The 17,065-nt window shown below is 48.7% G+C and overlaps 1 protein-coding gene across 1 annotated transcript; it reads right to left on the minus strand.

The window, feature by feature from the left end:
• Nucleotides 1-370: 370 nt before the first annotated feature.
• On the minus strand, nucleotides 371-9,376 carry CXCL14 (C-X-C motif chemokine ligand 14). The gene is made up of 4 exons (XM_063349322.1): nucleotides 8,985-9,376; nucleotides 7,993-8,098; nucleotides 3,238-3,348; nucleotides 371-695 (listed from the first exon to the last, which is right to left on the minus strand). The coding sequence occupies exons 1-4, from the start codon at nucleotides 9,046-9,048 to the stop codon at nucleotides 680-682; spliced, it is 297 nt and encodes a 98-aa protein (XP_063205392.1). The 5' UTR covers nucleotides 9,049-9,376; the 3' UTR covers nucleotides 371-679.
• Between the last annotated feature and the right edge of the window lie 7,689 nt (nucleotides 9,377-17,065).

Genomic DNA, 17,065 nt, shown 5'->3' on the forward strand with positions numbered 1-17,065 from the left:
AAAATGACCTAGAAATGCTTTCTAATGCATGAAGGGTTAAATGGGGGATAAGGTAGGCTTCACCTTGCAGCCAGACCTCAAGTCCATTAAAGAAGAGGTACACAGGTGATGTTCATACTCATTTGACGATGAGCCGAGGGACCCCACTTCGGTGGTTACAGCCACCACATTTCAGTGGCATCTTCCCCAGCAAACTCGTCTTCGGTCCCCGCTTTGCCTGACCGTGGCGGAGGCTGCAAACATGACAAACCACCACAGCACCGAAGCTTTCCCCACTGCGAAAGGGTGAGGGATGCGGCCATATAACACCTTTACATACATTACTGTTTGTCTAATGAGCTTATAAAGCTCGATTGCAATCATAGTGAAGTATGAATGAATAACAATAAAAAAAAAAAACAAACCACAAACAAACCCAACCTCTTTAAAATGAAAAGTGTGAGTTTTCCCAATCTCAGTACAGAGCAGATGGGTGTGAAATCTGAAGTGCAACAGGTGCTTTTGAAATCTGGAAGCCTTTTGCACGCGGCTATAAAATGTAAAAACTGACCCTTGGTAAAAAGTGCTTTATAATAATATAGAATTTGTGTCTTATGTCTGTGAGAAAGAAATAATCTTCTGCAAAGCCCAGTCCTATGCCAGCCAAGGGAGTCCACCTCATTCCTCATGCTGCCTCCTCTTATTCTTCATAAACCCTAAACAGAAAGAAAGGCAAGGGCAAGGTGTTTAAATGATGAATGAAATAACTCCATTTCAGATAATAAAAAAAAAAAAGACCCAAACACCAAAACAAAACCCAGAAACCAGATTTTTAGCCTTTAAGTAAATTGGAAAGAAAGTTATTGAATTCATCAGTCACTGAATTGCTCTCCATAAAGCATCTGTGAGAAGGTTTGGACTTTGACATTGCGGCATTTTGCAGGTGTGCAGGGAGTAACACGCTCCGCCACCATTATCAGGATATATGAGATTGAAATCCACATCTGCTAATACACTTTAACTCCTGGAAAATTCCTGTGTTGTATACAACTGTTGAAGTATATCATCAGCTGTATGTAAATAATAAACTCACAATATCTGTCATGTTTAGAATAATATTAGACTCCATTATTATGTCCTGAGAAGACCACTTGACAGGCTTGGTTGCTGAAAAATCCTAGTTGTGCAGGCATGGGGAAAACTAGGGGCAATGCTGTTTTGGGGGAAGAGATTCACGTTTGTACCGCATTTGACTTTAAATTCCCTGGCTTTTCCTGGGGAGCAGGCCAGGGGGTTTGGTACAGCTGGCACTGAAGGCACTGACAGGTTTGTGTTTTTTCTTTTTTTTTTATTTATTATGAGGACTTGGTTTAAATTAGGCTCTTCATGTCTGAAATATTCATTTGACGCTGCTCGGCTGCCCTGCTTGCCCGGTTAGCAGTGTTGGGGACCTGCTGGGTGCCATGCAGGGGTGACGTGCTGCAGCGGGGCAATGCCAGTTCTGGGCAAGGTAAAACACCGAGGGATGTGCTGCATCCCTTCTGCATGTCCCAGGCCGGCAGCCAAAGCCATGGGGATGCTGAGCTTGCTGTCCTTCCTCCTCTCCGTGGCGGCAGGGACAGTCTCCCTCCCCTGGCTGGACTATGGGGAAGCCTTGAGAGCTGACTGTTACTTTGGGCTATGGAGGACTGTAGAATCATAAAGTCATAGAATGATTAGAGTTGGAAGGGACCTTAAAGATCGTCTAGTCCCACCCCCCTGCCCTGGGCAGGGACACCTCCCACCACACCAGGTTGCTCCAAGCCCCGTCCAACCTGGCCTTGAACCCCTCCAGGGATGGGGCAGCCACAGCTTCTCTGGGCAACCTGGGCCAGGGGCTCACCACCCTCACAGCAAATTCCTTCCTGAGATCTCATCTAAATCTCCCCTCTTTCAGTTTAAAACCGTTCCCCCTCATCCTGTCGCGTCCCTCCCCAGCTTTCCTGGAGCCCCTTTAGGGAGTGGGAGGCTGCTATATTTTCAGTACTGAGAAATCACTTCCATGCCCTGAGCACAGGAGCAGCGCTGCTATCTGCAGGCGGGAGCTGGGCTGCAGCACGTGGCCGCTGGCTCTCGCAGCCTTGAAGGGAGCATCCCTTGTCTCGGGCTGCTTGGGAGAATGCTGCATGTTTCCTGAATGCACAAGCCTGGGGCTGAGCATCCTTTGTCACCTTAGTGATGGCTTTATAAAAAAAAAAAAAAGTATAAAACAGGAGAAGAGGATAAATATGTGATTATGCAGTAGCCAGGGCTTCCCCACATGCTCTGATTGCGGAGCAGCCGCAGGGAGCTGGCAGGGAGTCAGGGGAGCTGGCTGGGGGGCTCAGCACCCACCACCTCTTGCAGTGCCATGGCATTGTCCGTGCCACCAGGCACCCTGTGGCTGTGCCAGAGCTCGCTGGTACCCTTGGACCTGCTGAGAGATGGGGCTTGCTTCTCGCTGGCCCCATTTGACCTCAATTTTGGGGAGTGAATTTCCCATCAGTTGAGGAGGATCAGGGTTTGGTGGGCCTGTGCTGCGTGTGGAGGCTATTTCGTGGCCACGGCTGGAGTTGGGCAGCTCCCCTTAATTACAGATAGGGACATCGCCACTGTCAACCATCAGGAATTCATGTTTCTCGCTCTCTCCCTTCTATCTGTGACTGATGGCTTGCAAAGAAAAAAACATACTCTTTGCAAGGGAGAAGGTGGCAGAGCACCTTGCCCGCAAGTTACTGTTTTTGTGGGAATATCACACTAGTTAAAATTGGCAAAGTTCTGCGTCATATACTGATGACTTTGAGGTGCTGTTATTAAAGTGTGTGACAAGGCACTATCTTCCCAGCTCTGCTGACTGCTTTCCTTGTGACCGTGTGGAAGTAATTCAGCTTTTCATCTTGGCTATTTACCCATAGAAGGGAGGTAGGTGAGTGTATGTAAATAACTGAGAACATCAGCTGATGAATAGTTTAACAGAAAATAATTACTATTTATAGTCAGAACAGCCTAATCCTAAAATAGAAGTGAGGACTGCATGCGGCAGGAAAGAAATAACATCAAGAACATCCATTTATAACTGTAATTTTGGTAACGAAATACATCATCTGTGCTGGATAGAGAATTTCAGCGTGTGTGTTTTCCTGGGCTTTCTCTGAGTGCTGCTGGTTGCCCAATTTGCCCCAAAGTTTTTTGTTTTTTTTTTTTTTTCCCCCCTCACCCATTCAGTAAGTTTGCACTTACCTGCCTTTCTCTTTCCATACTCGGTACCACTTCAGCAGCCTCACTGTGTTCTGGCGCTTGGGGTTTAAGCAGTGCTGCTGCTCCCCTCTCACCCGCGTCCACAGAGTCACACTGCAAGGCAAGCGAGCGTGGGTTACGGGAGTCGAGGGAAATACTGGTCCCCTGCTCCCACTCCAGATAAATGCCAAAATCACCCGGGTGGGCAGTGGAAGGGTTTTCATGCTCTCTGTTTTATGGCAGATATTTGAGTTTATTGTAATATTAGAGCAGATCTTCATCTGCTATCAGTCAGTGCAGCGCAATATTGTCCCCATTATACTAGGTTGGACCATGTGAAGACTTACCCACTGTTTCTAATCAGTGGGTTTGTTCTGCCTGTCTTAGATGCTTTGTTTTGAGCTTAATAGCTGATTTAATTAGCGTGCATTCAGGCAGCCACAAGGCCTCTGCATGAGGAGATGGTTCCCTTACACTCAACAACGCTGCGCCCAAGAGAAAAGATCAGACCTGTTTCATTGGTTATTTTTTCTCTTTTTTTTTTTTTTTTGAAGGCCACAATATTTTAAGTTCTCGCACATGGCCGAGTACCTGTGTGCCCACCAGAGTAGCTCTGAGCCCCAGCATGCAGTCCTGGGGCTTCAGCCTCCCCCGATCACAGGCTGACCCCTTTCTCCTCGCCAGCAGCAGTGGCTGGGTGTCCCTTTTATTGTCAGGACAAGACATGCTGGGAAGCAAAATGTAGCAAAGATCTTCAAGTCATTTTAGGGTTCATCCTAGAGAGTTTAGCAAAGCCATCACTGGTTGGTCTGTGACAATTGAGGTGACATGAGAGACCTGGAGCTGCTTCCCAAAAGGATGGCTTTCCAGACAGTCCAAGACTGCTATCACTACTTAAGGCTTAAAATCAAGCAGTTTTTTATCTTATTAATTTTGTGATTTTTTTTTTCTTTTTAAAAAACAAAACCCGACAATTTTTGTTGGAATTATTCATTTTCTGGAAATATCATCCGTAACAGAGAAACACGGTTTTTAGTTTAACTAAAATACCATACTGGAATTACTTAAACACTGCTAGAGATGTGAGTAAAATTATGGCAGAGAACCAGAAATATCTGGGTGTACTAATGGGCTTCTTTAGTGATTTTGTTCAGAAAGGAGCTGTTTATCTTCTAATGCAAGAAAAAGTTCCTTGCAGACTTTCCCAGCTCTCCCGGACGGTGCGGAGGGGACGTGCCTGGCTGGAATTGAAATGCTGTTTGTTGCCTGCATGAGCTCAGCTAAGGGTCTCACCACATTTCCCACTTCGATGTTATAAAAGGAGTTCAAGTAGTTCTTTCCATTCAACTAACCTTCTTCTGCTCTCCCCTTCTCTGCTCCACCTCCAACAGGTGTGAGCCAAAGTCACAAAAAGACAAGGTGTCACTTTTGGTTTGCTTGCCGGGAGGATGTGGCCCTTTCCCCAATGTGTGGGAAAGCGGTGGAAGGCCTCCAAGAGCCTCCATGGCTGCAGACATCGGAGAAGGAAGGGTCACTGCTAAAACTTCTGGACTGTCTCTGCTCCAAGGGCATTCTCAGCTAACCCCTCTGGGGATCAGTGTGTATGTGAGAAGGGGAGTTTTCCTACAGCTTTGAATGGGAGTGGAACTAAACCTTCATCAAAGGCACAAGACGTGCAAATGTTAAGGGACTTGAGGTCAGCGTGAAGTTTCTCCATCCAGCAGCCACCTTCTTGTCTGTGCTGGCTGATGCCAGACCTTGGCTTGGGTTTCTCTTCTGACAGAATACAGAGGGTATTTCGAGAAAGCGATGGACAAGCTGAATCGCAGGAGGAGAGGAACAGGAGTGCCTCTGAAAAGCAGCAAACCCTACATTTGCACCAGAAGCAGTGAAGAACAATTCTGGATTTACTAGAGCCTGCAGTCTGAGGAGGAGAAGATGCATAGTTTTCTTTTCAGGTGAACAACTGAGTCTTTTCTCAGGCTGAAATATGTTGCTTTGACTTCATCTGTAGGTTTTCTGCTTTGATGCTGGAGGCTGGACAGCAGAGGAGACGTTCCTAAGCCAGCCCCATCATCCCCTGTGGTTCCTGTACAGTCCCTGGTGCTGTGAGCACAGGGTTGAGTGGTAGCATTTTTGGGCACCCTGAGCTGACCTAGCCCTGCTCTTGGGGATGCTGGTCCAGCAGACGTAAGGTGACGTACCTAAGAAGAGGCGCTGCGGGAGCGGATACCCTGAAGTGAGGAGTTCCCTGGGTGGTCTGCAAGAAGAGGCTGAGGGGAATGGAGAAGGAACTGAAGCACCAGAATGTACACCTCCAGTGGGATTTGTGACATGAGCTCACTCCAGTGGTGTGCACCGAGCTGTCTCTTAGCTGCCTAGGGCTTGGTGGCTGGAGCCTTCACCCACAGTATCTGAGGGTCCCTGTGCCAAAATCCTTCCCGGTATGTCTATGCCTCCAGGTCTGCAACGAGCACCCCTGGGTCAGTCTGTGACCCCCAGTGCCTTGTGCCCCCACACATCTCATCTGCATGGATGGTGGGGCTGCACCTCGCCTGCAAACACCCTGTCCTCAGGGCCAAGAGGCTCCTGGTTCATCCCAAGCCGGTGGAGGGACTGCCATCCACCTCAGCGCTCCCTAGAGAAAGGCTCCCAGTGGTGCCTGTTTCCCATCAGCTGCTCTTGCCCCAACACATTCCTCCCTCTTTAGGATGAGGCAATATGTGGAGGGGGGTTGGATCCTTTAGGGAGGAAAAGTTAAACCTCGTGCCTATTTTCTGCTGCTTTTCCTCATTCCCGGTGACAGATACACACACAATTACTGCTAGATGTATTGTGACTCTTGATAGGCTTTGACTAGACCGAGGATATAGTTTAGCTGTCTCTTAGCCTGTACCACAGCTCTGCTGGGGGGGTTATAGCCAAAGACAAATTCCTTCCTAAACTGCACCCCCATACCTACTACTTCTCTGCCCAACATAATTTGCATCATGTTTCTGCTGTATGAGAGCTTTTGAGGAGGGCAGGAGGGGACCCAGCTTCAACAACTCATTTTAGATGATCACCGTGGCAACAAAAACTCAGTTGCAGGAATTTAGCTCCTCTCTGCCTTGTCCGGAGACTCCTGGATCAACTGGTTCATGGAATATTAATTTCAGTTTGCTTTCAGTGCTGACTTCAGACTGCATTAGGGTGGCTGGAAAGGTGGTGACGGCAGCGGGTTAGCCCTGCCTGCCCTGTGGGTGGGGGCAGCGACGGGACGGCTCTGTCCCCACAGACGCTGCAAAACCAGGGCAACCCTCCGGGCTTGAATAACATTGCTCGGCATCTGCACAGCTATCCAGCTGGGAAAGCAACCCACTCCTGCACAGCATTCCAGCTTTCCCGGCTTTCTGATTGAAAGCGATATGTTGCATTAATGAGATTTATTTTATACCCCCTGGCCACCAGCTGCTTTTGGGCAAATGCCTGGAGTGGGATGCAAAGAGCTAGTGCCCCTCTACACCATCCCTTTGCTGTTGAAAGGTCAAAGCAAACAAAGTAAAGCTGCAAGGAGCTGATTCAGGCAGTGATGCTCTGTGAGCGTGTTTCTGTTCAGGTCGCCATCAGCTGATTTGGGCTTCAAGGAGGTGGGTCTGATGTTCCCTGAGCTAAACATTGCTTGCGGTGATACTGGTGCGAATCTGGAGGATGCCTAAGGAAGCTTGGCTCTCAGCTCCTCCTCCTTATGCTTTCCACCGAGTCTGGTGAGCCATTTCTGCATGGGCAGGATCAGGCTCCTGTGGTATCTCCTTGTTTGTGCCAGTTGGATGGGCAGGATTTGGCCCCATGAGCGCCAGAGGTGGTACATGGCTCAGCAGGACAGGACTTGGATCTTGCTGCTATAGCACCTTTCTAAGATTAAGCGAATGGTAAACGTTCAGTGAGGGGGCACAAATGCTGGAGTAAGTCAGTCCTTGGCGTTCTGGTGATGTGGCTGCTCGTGGGACCCTTTTCCCCCCTCTGAGGTGGCAGAGGGGCTCGGTGCAGTCTTCTCGGCTGATCTGCCCTTCTGGTCCTTATCCAGCCCCACGTGCTGGTTGGATGCTGCTTTGTTGGGGGAATCTTAAGATTCCAAAACAGGATAGGGAAAAAAACCCCACAAACCACCTTAAAATCTAAAAAAACCAAAAACAACCCTCCTTTTGAGCCAGTCATCAGAGATGTCAAAAATCCCCATACCTGCCTGGGTTCGGTTAGGCACTACATCACTTTGAGATGTCACAGCTTGCGGTGAGACGGGGAGGAAAGCGTTTTCTTACTCGCTGGGTAATCCCATCGAATGCAAGGGGATGGCTCTGGTACAACACAGGCGAAAATCTGACTCTGATTGGGATAATTCTTCCTTGCAGAAACCACCACGGACCAAACTCTGCTCGTGTTCTCACTCTGCACGCCCAGAGTAACTTGAGTAAATAGTTCTGGATTTTTCATCGGGCAGCTTGAAGTAGGATTTGTCCCTATCTTCGCTTGAACTAATGATTATCCTTTTATTACCACCTGTTCTGTAAATATTTCTTTGAGCAAAAAGGATTGTGTTGAAAAATGATAGCTGGGTTTTTGGTCAGAATTGCATGTTTGTTGCATCTGATACAGCAAATAAGTATTCCCAGAAACTAGCTTGCTAGGGCATGAGAAAAACAAAGAACAAAGAAGGAACTTGCAGTATAAGGTATAGCTGATAGGGAAACAGAAAGCAATAAATGAAGGAAAACTTACATAATCATCTCTTCCACGCAAAACGGGTACCTTGGTTTTATTTCCAGCTTCCGGACGTTAGAGAATCTTATTTTAGGACCTTTTCTTGAACATTTGCACTTTACGCCTACAAGAGAAAGCATTTTCTCATGCGCTTGCAAAGCCTCCTGCATACCAAGCATCCCTTCCCCGCCAGCCTGTGTGCGCACACAAACTTCACTTTGCTCTTTTGAGCCTCAGTCTTTCAAGGCTTCTAATTTTGTAATGCTGCTGAGCTTTAAAAAAAAAAAAAAAGTAATATTTTCTTTGCTATATCCCAGGAAAAGGTAGTGATGCTCTGGGAAATATGTTTCAGAGCACTATACATGCTCTGAGGCTTAGTAAATATGAGAGCTTTTTAAAGTGCACCTGCTGTGATTTAAATGTAATTGTATTTAACAAAAGGAAATGAAAGAGTCAGAACTTGCTTTAAACTGAGCAAGCGAACGCACATCTCGGCTACTTTCTCATTCACTCACATCTCTCTCGGACTTTGTAGGGCTCTCAGTCATTTCTCCTCGCAGGGATGCTGTCGTGCATTTGCAGCCAGACAAAAGCCAAGTGCTTTTTAACCATCACTTTTGCACACAGCAGAAAACGCACACTGGGTGGGATTCGTGCTACCACATCAAGTCCAGCTCCGCTCTGTTTTCCCTGTGAAAACCACCCTCAGTTTCGAAGGAGATATTTGAGCTATATCCTGAACAACAGCGATCACGGGGTGATCTCCCACACTGTGAGTCGGGGCTATTTCACTTGCGATGAAGACCCAACTTTGTATTTTACCTCGACTTCCACCCTTAAAAAAACCCTCACAGCTCTGTTACCCACGGATTCAATACATCGCTTTTCCCAACGTGCAGGGGACAGCGAAATCCAATTCGGGGTAACCAAGAGGCAAATTAAAATGACTGGAAAAGCAACCCTCTGGAAAAGAGTTTTACGTGGGAATAAAGCAGAATAAACCAACTTACCTTCTGCGCTGGCTAAGCACATCGCGATGAACAGCAGGAGCAAAGCTGCTGTCAGGAGCTTCATGCTGGGACAGCAGGTACCTAAAGCGACGCTGGGGATTTTAACTTTTTTTTTTTTTTTTTTTTTTTTTTTTTTGCTTCGGCTTCGTTCCCCCCCGGATTTCCCCTGTCCCTAGGGCTGGATGTGGCCGGGGAGAGGACAGAAGAGAGCGGGTTCTGGCGATGCTGCTGCCCTGTCGCTCCTGCCTGCGCTCTGCCTGTTCCTGCCTGCGCTCTGCCGCTTTCCCCCCCTTGTCCTCTTTTAAAACAGCTCCCGCTGCCCTTGCTCCCGGCTCATTAATATGCAGAGCAACTCCACGGCTCCCTCCGCTTCCTCAGCCCCGGCGGGGAAGGGGAGGGGTGGGACACACTCCCCCCGGCACCCCGCAGCACCCCCGGGGGGTTGGGGGGGGACGGACACCCCTCCTCTCCCGCCCCGAGCATCCCGGGGGTGGGAGCGCTGGCGATGGGGCGGCTGCTCCTGTCCCTGCCCAGCTGGGACATTTCTCACCGGGAGGAGGTTTGCTGGAAAGCCGGGATGTGTGTGCGTGTGTGTGGAATTATGAATGGGGCTGCAAAGTGGGAAAAAAACCCCTCGTTTGCAAGTGCTCCACGCTCCGCAGAAATTCCCACGCACCTTGGAATTCGGAGAAGTCTCACCTTCAGAGGGGTGTCACCTATTGACTTTAATATTATTTTCTAGCTTTAACAGGCTTCCAAATCTAAAGGAAAGCTTAGTGAATTAAATGGGGGGGAAAAATTATTCCGAAGAGTGGTGTTAGGTGGGTTTAGCATGTGGAATGTTTCAGGAAATAAGATGAATTTCGGGTTGCTTTAACGAACACTCCAGCAATGCTCTGCTCTGTGAGGAACAGGGTAGCAACACGCAGGAACTTCACAGATGTAAATACGTGTTCCCTCTCCCTTGCGGAGTCTGTTTCTGATTTCAGTAACAGCTAAAATAGCATCTTTAAAATCCAGATTACAGATTTTTTGCCTGTGTAAGTGAAATGGGTGAAGAGCAGAGTTGGGTCTCTGATCTCTTTCATAGTAATATATTCAAAACAGATTGCAGATAAATGCCTCTGCTGATCCCTGGTTCATCTCAGCCCCTCTCCCGACATACCGCTGCCCACGCTCCCCGCTCGCACGCCCATCCGCCTGATTAAAAACCGACCGAAACCAGCCATCCTGCCAGTTCAGGCAGCGCTTGGGAAGGACGCTCCACGCACTTCCCAGCTCCGCTTGCATTTTAAGTTTCCCACATGGCTTCGTTCCTGCCGGCTCCCATTGGCAGCGGCCATCCCCACCACGTTCCCGGCTCGGGTGTTGGCAGGCTGTGAGTACAGCCCTACCACACACAGCCTGCACGTTGCGCACAGGCAGCCGCCTTGTTCCTGGCCCTGGGTTTCATGCGAGACGTGCCGACACGCCGGGAACAGCCTGCCTCCGCTGCCCTGCATGGGATGGGGAAGCAAGGGTGGGCGGCACGTTGGGGACAAGGGGGTGGGGGGGAACAGCCAACGTGGCAGGGAGATTCTGGGGTGAAAGCCCCTGTTCCCAGGCAGGTTTGTGCGGCTGCTGTTGGCGCAATGGGGCGGGGGGGGGACAGTCCGATAGTTTTTCTTCTGCTTTGGGCATTTGCACTGCATGGTTTTAAAACAGCTCCTGAGGGTCTTGTTTCACTCTGCTGGGGATGGTCTGGGGTGTGTGTTATTAAATGTCAACAGGACCAAACAGAGAGGTTTGTTTCACAGCCTGGTGATAAAAACAAGCACCCGAGGCATGGCAGGTCTCGGTTCAAATCTTTGAAAGAAATTGTCATTATCCAATTCCCTGTACAAGGAAGACAAAACCGCAGGAGAGCGGAAAAGGCTTATTTCAGAGTCACTGTTGACTGGGTGTGGGGATGCTCGCTGGGCACCAGGGACGCTCAGCTTAAACAAACTCATCCACATCCCATCCACGGCTGTAATCCTGCCCTGCTGCGGCTCAGGGTAATTCCTCCTCGGCAGCCTCTTCTCTTCTGTAAGCAGGAACAGTCTCGGGGGAAACTGTGGGAAGGGAAAGCTATTTTCCCTCCCCCTCTGCTAATAAAAATTTGGGTGCAGCCTTAGCTGATGGCAATTTGAACTTCCCCCAAGCCAGGAAACTCACGTACAGGCTGGAGAAAAATTGGAGGCAGTTCTCGAGCTTTCCAAAAGCAAATCTCTTCTTGTGTGACTCTTGCTCATGTTGAAAGAGCCAAGCATATTAGTTATTAAATAAGCAAAGTGTTGCTTTATTTCCAATTTAAATGTAGAAATGGATGTATTTGAGGTGTGTGTAAATACGGTAACTGCTCACTTTGCGCCTGAGCAGTTCAGTGTCTTTATGCCAAGCGCTGGCTTTGATGGTAATTACTTCTGAGAGCTCAAAGGTGTCTCTTGCCTGGTGTGACAGATTTTGGTGGCCATGTACAGCTGTCTCTGACACCTGCTCTATCTCAAAATGCTGAACACAGAAGAGGAAGAAGCTTTAGCAAAGGATTTGAGGGAAAGGAAACATATATGGAATTTAGCAAGGTCTGGCCCAAAAGAAACCCTGATAATCCAGACGTATTTTCTTTATGCAAACGTACGCCGAGGTGCTCAGCATACGCTGGTGCTTTGTGTGCCTGCTGTATCTCCAGCAGGTCTGCTCAGCTTCAGCAAACGTGTTTCGGCAAGCAGCCGGCGTTTCACACTGCACAGGGCGAGCGCAGGTCGAAGCAGCCATTTCAGCCCTCCACAAAGCCTCCCAATCACATAGTCATTAATCAGGGCTTGGACTTTGCCCCCCCACAAAAGGAGTGTTTCGGCCCGGGCGTTGTCATCAGGGTCTCGCTGTTGTCCTCAGCTCTGCAGATGGGACGTGCCTGAGCCACGCCGTCCCCAGGGGAGCACAGCCATACCTGTGCACATAGCGTATCGCCCGCTATCTCCGGCTAATTAGAGGGGCATTGTCGCTGGTGAAAGGTCTGTCATTTAATTTCATTAACTATTCTTTTCAGGTCTCTGCCCCAGCATAAGGCTCCCTGGCAAACCAAGGCTTTGCCTCCGAGGGTAAGACCTGGTGGGACCAGCGGTGATTTGCCACCCCCAGGAGGGTGGTTTGTAGCACGGGGCGGGGGGGATGAGCGCTTGTCTCCTCCTAAAATAAGAAAGAAGAGGTTTAGCAATAGGATTACCATTCGAAGCAAAATCTTCACTGGTTTTGGCCACCTGGAAGTAGAAATGTTTCATGCTGAGCACAACATGTAGCTGAGCTGGAGCACGACGCTCGTGCTCTAAAGCATGGAGACAGACACCAGCCACATGCTGCCATCCTGGAGGCCTTTCAAAGCAGGAGCTGGTGGAACAGAGTGTCTCACCCCAAAAATAAATAGTGTTAGCGTGAAAATAGGAGGGCTCTAGATGATCCCCTGGGTCTGCCAAGGCAAGGACATTTGTGTTTTTGTGCTGGAACGAGATTCGGATGGGGTCAGTGCCCTCATGCACAATTGGGTGAGGCTTTTCCTCCTGCTGAGGGTCCCTTAGGTATTTCTCTGCATCCCGGGGACCAAAAGATACACGATTACAATTGTTACCATTATTAGAAATATTTCAGTATTGCTGGTTTTGGTTATGCTGGTTATTTCAAATGCAGGTTTAGCTACGATTACAATTATCTGTCCTTCAAAATGTCATAGTGTTCCATACAAGGAAGATGAAGATGCCAGTCATCGTGAGAAATCTTTGTAAAGTGGCCATGAAACTGAAGCTACTTATTGCTGTTGAGGCAAAGTGATGCGAATGGCTCATCTAGGTTTCATGTATAAGAATATCCTTATCAGCCTGTTGAGGAGAAGATTACACATTTGAAGTGACGTGACATAATCCCTGCATATCGTGTCAGGAGTTTGGGAGAGGAATTAGACTTAAAATGCTCACTGGAAAATTCAGCATTAAGGTGGAGGTGCACAGATGCCACGTGTGTTGTATGTAGCTTTTTTCCTCTGGTTGCCCCACTTCAGGTTTTTATGACTTTTTTAGTGTTGTAACCACATTGTGTCCAGCACCAGATGCCCTGTGTTATATGGGAGAGGTGGTGTGAGCCTCCTGCAGCGCACGGGCTCTCAGCCCTTGCGACAGAGCAAATCTAAAACTCAATCCCAAGCTTGAAGCGAGGGGAGAATTGCCTCAGATTTTGGGAGGGTGTTGCAAGCCTTCTCCCGCCGTGCTGCCCTTAGTCAGTGGAGGATGTGCTACAGGCTGTGGTCAAATCCGCGTTTTCACCTTTAGCTCTAAATGACCTTTTTCTTCCCTCAATAGCCCTGAACAGTAGTTGTGTCATCCTTGCATGTGTTTGTGTATCGTAAGTTGAAAGTCAAAGCTTTGGATTCCGTCTTTGGTCTCTGGAAACATGAAACATATTTCAGGGAAAACAGCTGTGTTCCCTTCTGTGGAGTTTCACAACGGATGAATTCTGCAAAATAAGGCTTGCATTGTTGTTGCAGTCGCTGCTTTCTTTTGATATTTTCTTTTTATTTTTATTTCCATGATGAGATTAAATTCTAGACGCTGCTCCTTCTCTGGGGAATAATTTTAAGGCAGTTCTCTTCATAGACCTAAATTATTCACCAAGAAGGATTTTTTGCTGAGATGAGAATGAATAGGTCGGATCCGGGACTGTTGTCAGGGCTTGGAGCTCTTTGAAGCTCTTCATCATGAATCATTAAAAAGGGCTGCAACAACATGGCAAAACAGAGAACCTGCTTTTTGTGTCGGTGATCTGAGAATCACCTCTAGATATGTACAAAAGGATTAATCCTGCCTGTGGCTTTTTACATTGAGAAAAGAGTAAGTTGTGTTTAATTTCCTACTGACTCATTTCCTTGCGTGCTACAACTTACCATTGGTTTTCACACGCAAGTACATTTTACGCTTTAGACAATTTTTTTAATAGGCATCTAAGCTGAGAATGGTTGTAGGTATTTATTTTGTGCTTAATCATGCAGTGAGTTGGATGGCTTTTTTGTTATTCACCCTGACACTCTCTGTAGTGTAGAGGGAATAATGTGAAGGTAAGAAAAGGCCGTTTGTTTGATCTGACTCAGTCACATTCCTGATAGTGCCGGCTGAAGCCCTGAGAAGTCTCCGTGGCGTTGGGTGGGATGAGAGCTGCTTGGGACAGGGATGGGGACGGCACCAGCACTGTCCTCGTCATTGTGTTCTCCCTTTCCCTTTTGTTTTTTAATCCTTGGTGTTGGACTGAGAGCGCTTGGGCAAGGATGCTGTGTTACCCCCCAGACGTCTACTTAGAGCATTACACTGGCCAAATAACACAAGGGCAACTGGATGGAAAATCCTCCTTATTGCCCCAGAATTGGAAACAAGTTGTGCTGTCCTGATTTGCTCGTGACATCTCTTTCTGTGTGTGGGTAGGCTTGGGTAATATGTGGGTGCCAGCTTTTCAGATGAAAGGCTTTTGGGATCGAATAGGGTGTTACTGTAAGTAATAAACTACAGGCAGCCTCTCTCTGCGCTATTAATGCTACTTCTCTGAAAAGAACTGTCTCCGCTGCCAACCCATCCACATTCAAAAGTCCGGGGAATCTGAAAAGCAAACCAAAAGGTGTTTTATATTTGCAAGAGAATAGGACCAAGTGAGATCAGCACGTGGATGCGTTTCTAATCCAGTCCCAGATGAGCTCTTGCCGAGATGGAGGGCTATGGCAGCAAGAACCACAAACGCTCAGGCACAAGAAAACCCATTCCTGGCTCTTCTCCTTTTCACGGCTCGGCAGAGCTGGGCATAATTTCAAACCCTTCCAGGGACGACAGGAACATGGTTCAACATCTGCTGTGGGGACTCAGCACATCCACCTTCGGCGCTGGTCCCCTCGGGGTGGGGAGTCCCTTGGGAGAGCTGGCACCCTCGTTGCAATGGTTTCATGGGCCTTTAATTCGAGGAAACTGAGATTGTGGGGGACAGGGCAGTGATGCTTTGAACTGTTTGTGGTGTAAGGGACTGTTTACCGGGAGTTACAGCAGCAAGAACAGCACCCATGTGCCCTGTTGGCACCTGGGACGGGAGGTGCAGTGCCTGATGGCCAACAGCCACTGCAGTGGTGACAGCCCCATGCCAGTGGATGCGGCAGCAGGGACACACTGGCAGCTATCTGGGGTCTTTTGCAAAGCTCTGGATGAGTGGGGCTTTCCTGTTGTCTTTTAGGATGGCTTTTGCATCAAAAAGATGAAGATTGCAGCAGCAGAGCCATGCAGCGGAGGTCAGGGCCACCCCACTGCTGTCCTCCCTGCCTGCCCGCAATCCTTTCCTTGCCAGACCCTATCCAGGTGTCCCTCATGCTCTGCACCTCTCTCTGCAGGTTCCCCACCTGCACAAAACCTCTTTGCAAGGCCACGCTGTGCCGTCTCCATGCCAGGAACACCACATGGCCCGGTCCATGACCTGGCTGGTGGCATCCAGGCAGGGAGCTGCCCTGGAGACCCCATAGGGAGGGGATGACTAGGAAGGGGATGACTTCCCTCCTAGGAGGAGGCAATGACTACTGCCATGTGTTTTGTGGTTCTTTCTCTGGTGGCTCCTGGCTTCTTTTTTTGGACTTCTGGCTTCACGTTTCCCAAAAAAACCCCACCCCAAAACTCTGCGGGTGTGTGAATGCAGCACTCAACGGAGGGTCTCCTCGGCAGAGGTTTCTTTATGAGCTTGCTCCGGGGTAACTGTGAGCTATTTACACTTGCCCAGTAACCACAGCAACAAAACTCCCCAGAACTGAGAATTAAAGCCATTAGATAAAAATGCCCATAATTTAGAGCGATTAAGTATGGAGGTAAATCGTCTCATGACATCTCCTGTGATGGCAGGCAGAGGAAGCATGCAGGAGTGCCCGTGGTGCAACCGGAGGTGGGTGCATGCCGGGACCAAGCACCGCGGCAGACCGTGTCTGGCTTGGGCATGAAGCCACCGCATCTGTAGGTGCCTATAGGGCTCTGCAGGATTTCTCCCACCCCCTTAGTGCTTTCTGTAACGTGCAAAAAGCCCTTGCAAGCTTAATGAAGCCCCGTCTGCTGCAGACAGGATGGGTGCTCCACGTCTCTTCATTTTCTGTTGTGCTGTGTGTTGGTAATGATGGAAATTTTTCATATGCTGATTTTTGTCCCCCCTTGGGTTAGAAAACATATGTAATGTCTTTAAAAATAAATAAAATGAATGACCTAACAATGCAGGCTTTAAATATTTGACGGAAGATTAGTAGGCTGCAATAAATCATAAAATGAGGTTTTTCTTCTGAGTAATAAATATGTTAATTATTTTATCTATTCAGATAAAAGCTTAATTACCGTAGCACTTGGGGGGGAGGGGGTGTAGTTGTTATGCCCAGTTTTTCTAAGAAAATCAGTTTGTTCCACGAATAAAGCAATGAGCATTTCTGCAAGTAAACCAAGCGATGTTCGTGCTGGTGCAGCCTGAGCCTGGCTGCAGCAGAGGCTCCTATCCCTGCGTCTTCCGTCTTCCCCTTGTCCGGAGGGCTCTGCGACATCCCCCTTCCCAATTTAACTGGGCTCTGCACCTCTCCTGGCAGTGCTATAATCAGTAAGGACTTGGTGGAGGTGCCTCATTGCTCTGAGCCCTTCCCAGGCTGGATTTGCCCACTTTTTGTGGGTTTTTCCACCTGGTTACATGCCCAAGCGTGACTCCTCCATGCCACCCATCATATCTCCTTCATGTGTGGTCTGGGTGGGCTGTAGTAAAGCTGGGCCAAGCACTCCACAGCTCCATTTGCCATCAAATACTCTTAAATTCATCAATCCCTAAAAGCGCGGTGGTTTGGCCAGGATTGCGGATGATCACGGGATGCGGATGGGGAGGGAAAGAGCAGGTACCACTGTGGAGCATCCCCCTCCTCGCTGCACCTCCACAGCCCCCTCCTGCCTGGCTGGGGCTGAGGGTCCCTGCACCAAGGATACCTAAAGCACAGGAAACTCACGCTGTGCTTTACTGCGCTGCCACATCCCTCA

The sequence above is a fragment of the Chroicocephalus ridibundus genome, chromosome 11 (assembly GCF_963924245.1).
Source record: "Chroicocephalus ridibundus chromosome 11, bChrRid1.1, whole genome shotgun sequence".
NCBI lineage: Eukaryota > Metazoa > Chordata > Aves > Charadriiformes > Laridae > Chroicocephalus > Chroicocephalus ridibundus.

What these genes read in the sequence shown, in the direction of transcription:
- CXCL14 (XM_063349322.1), bottom strand. Translation starts at nt 9,048, where the DNA reads ATGAAGCTCCTGACAGCAGCTTTGCTCCTGCTGTTCATCGCGATGTGC. An exon ending in GTGCTTAGCCAGCGCAGAAG is followed by an intron (nt 8,099 to 8,984) that starts GTAAGTTGGTTT and finishes TTTCTCTTGTAG; the next exon opens with GCGTAAAGTGCAAATGTTCA. An exon ending in TGCGTGGAAGAGATGATTAT is followed by an intron (nt 3,349 to 7,992) that starts GTAAGTTTTCCT and finishes CTTGCCTTGCAG; the next exon opens with TGTGACTCTGTGGACGCGGG.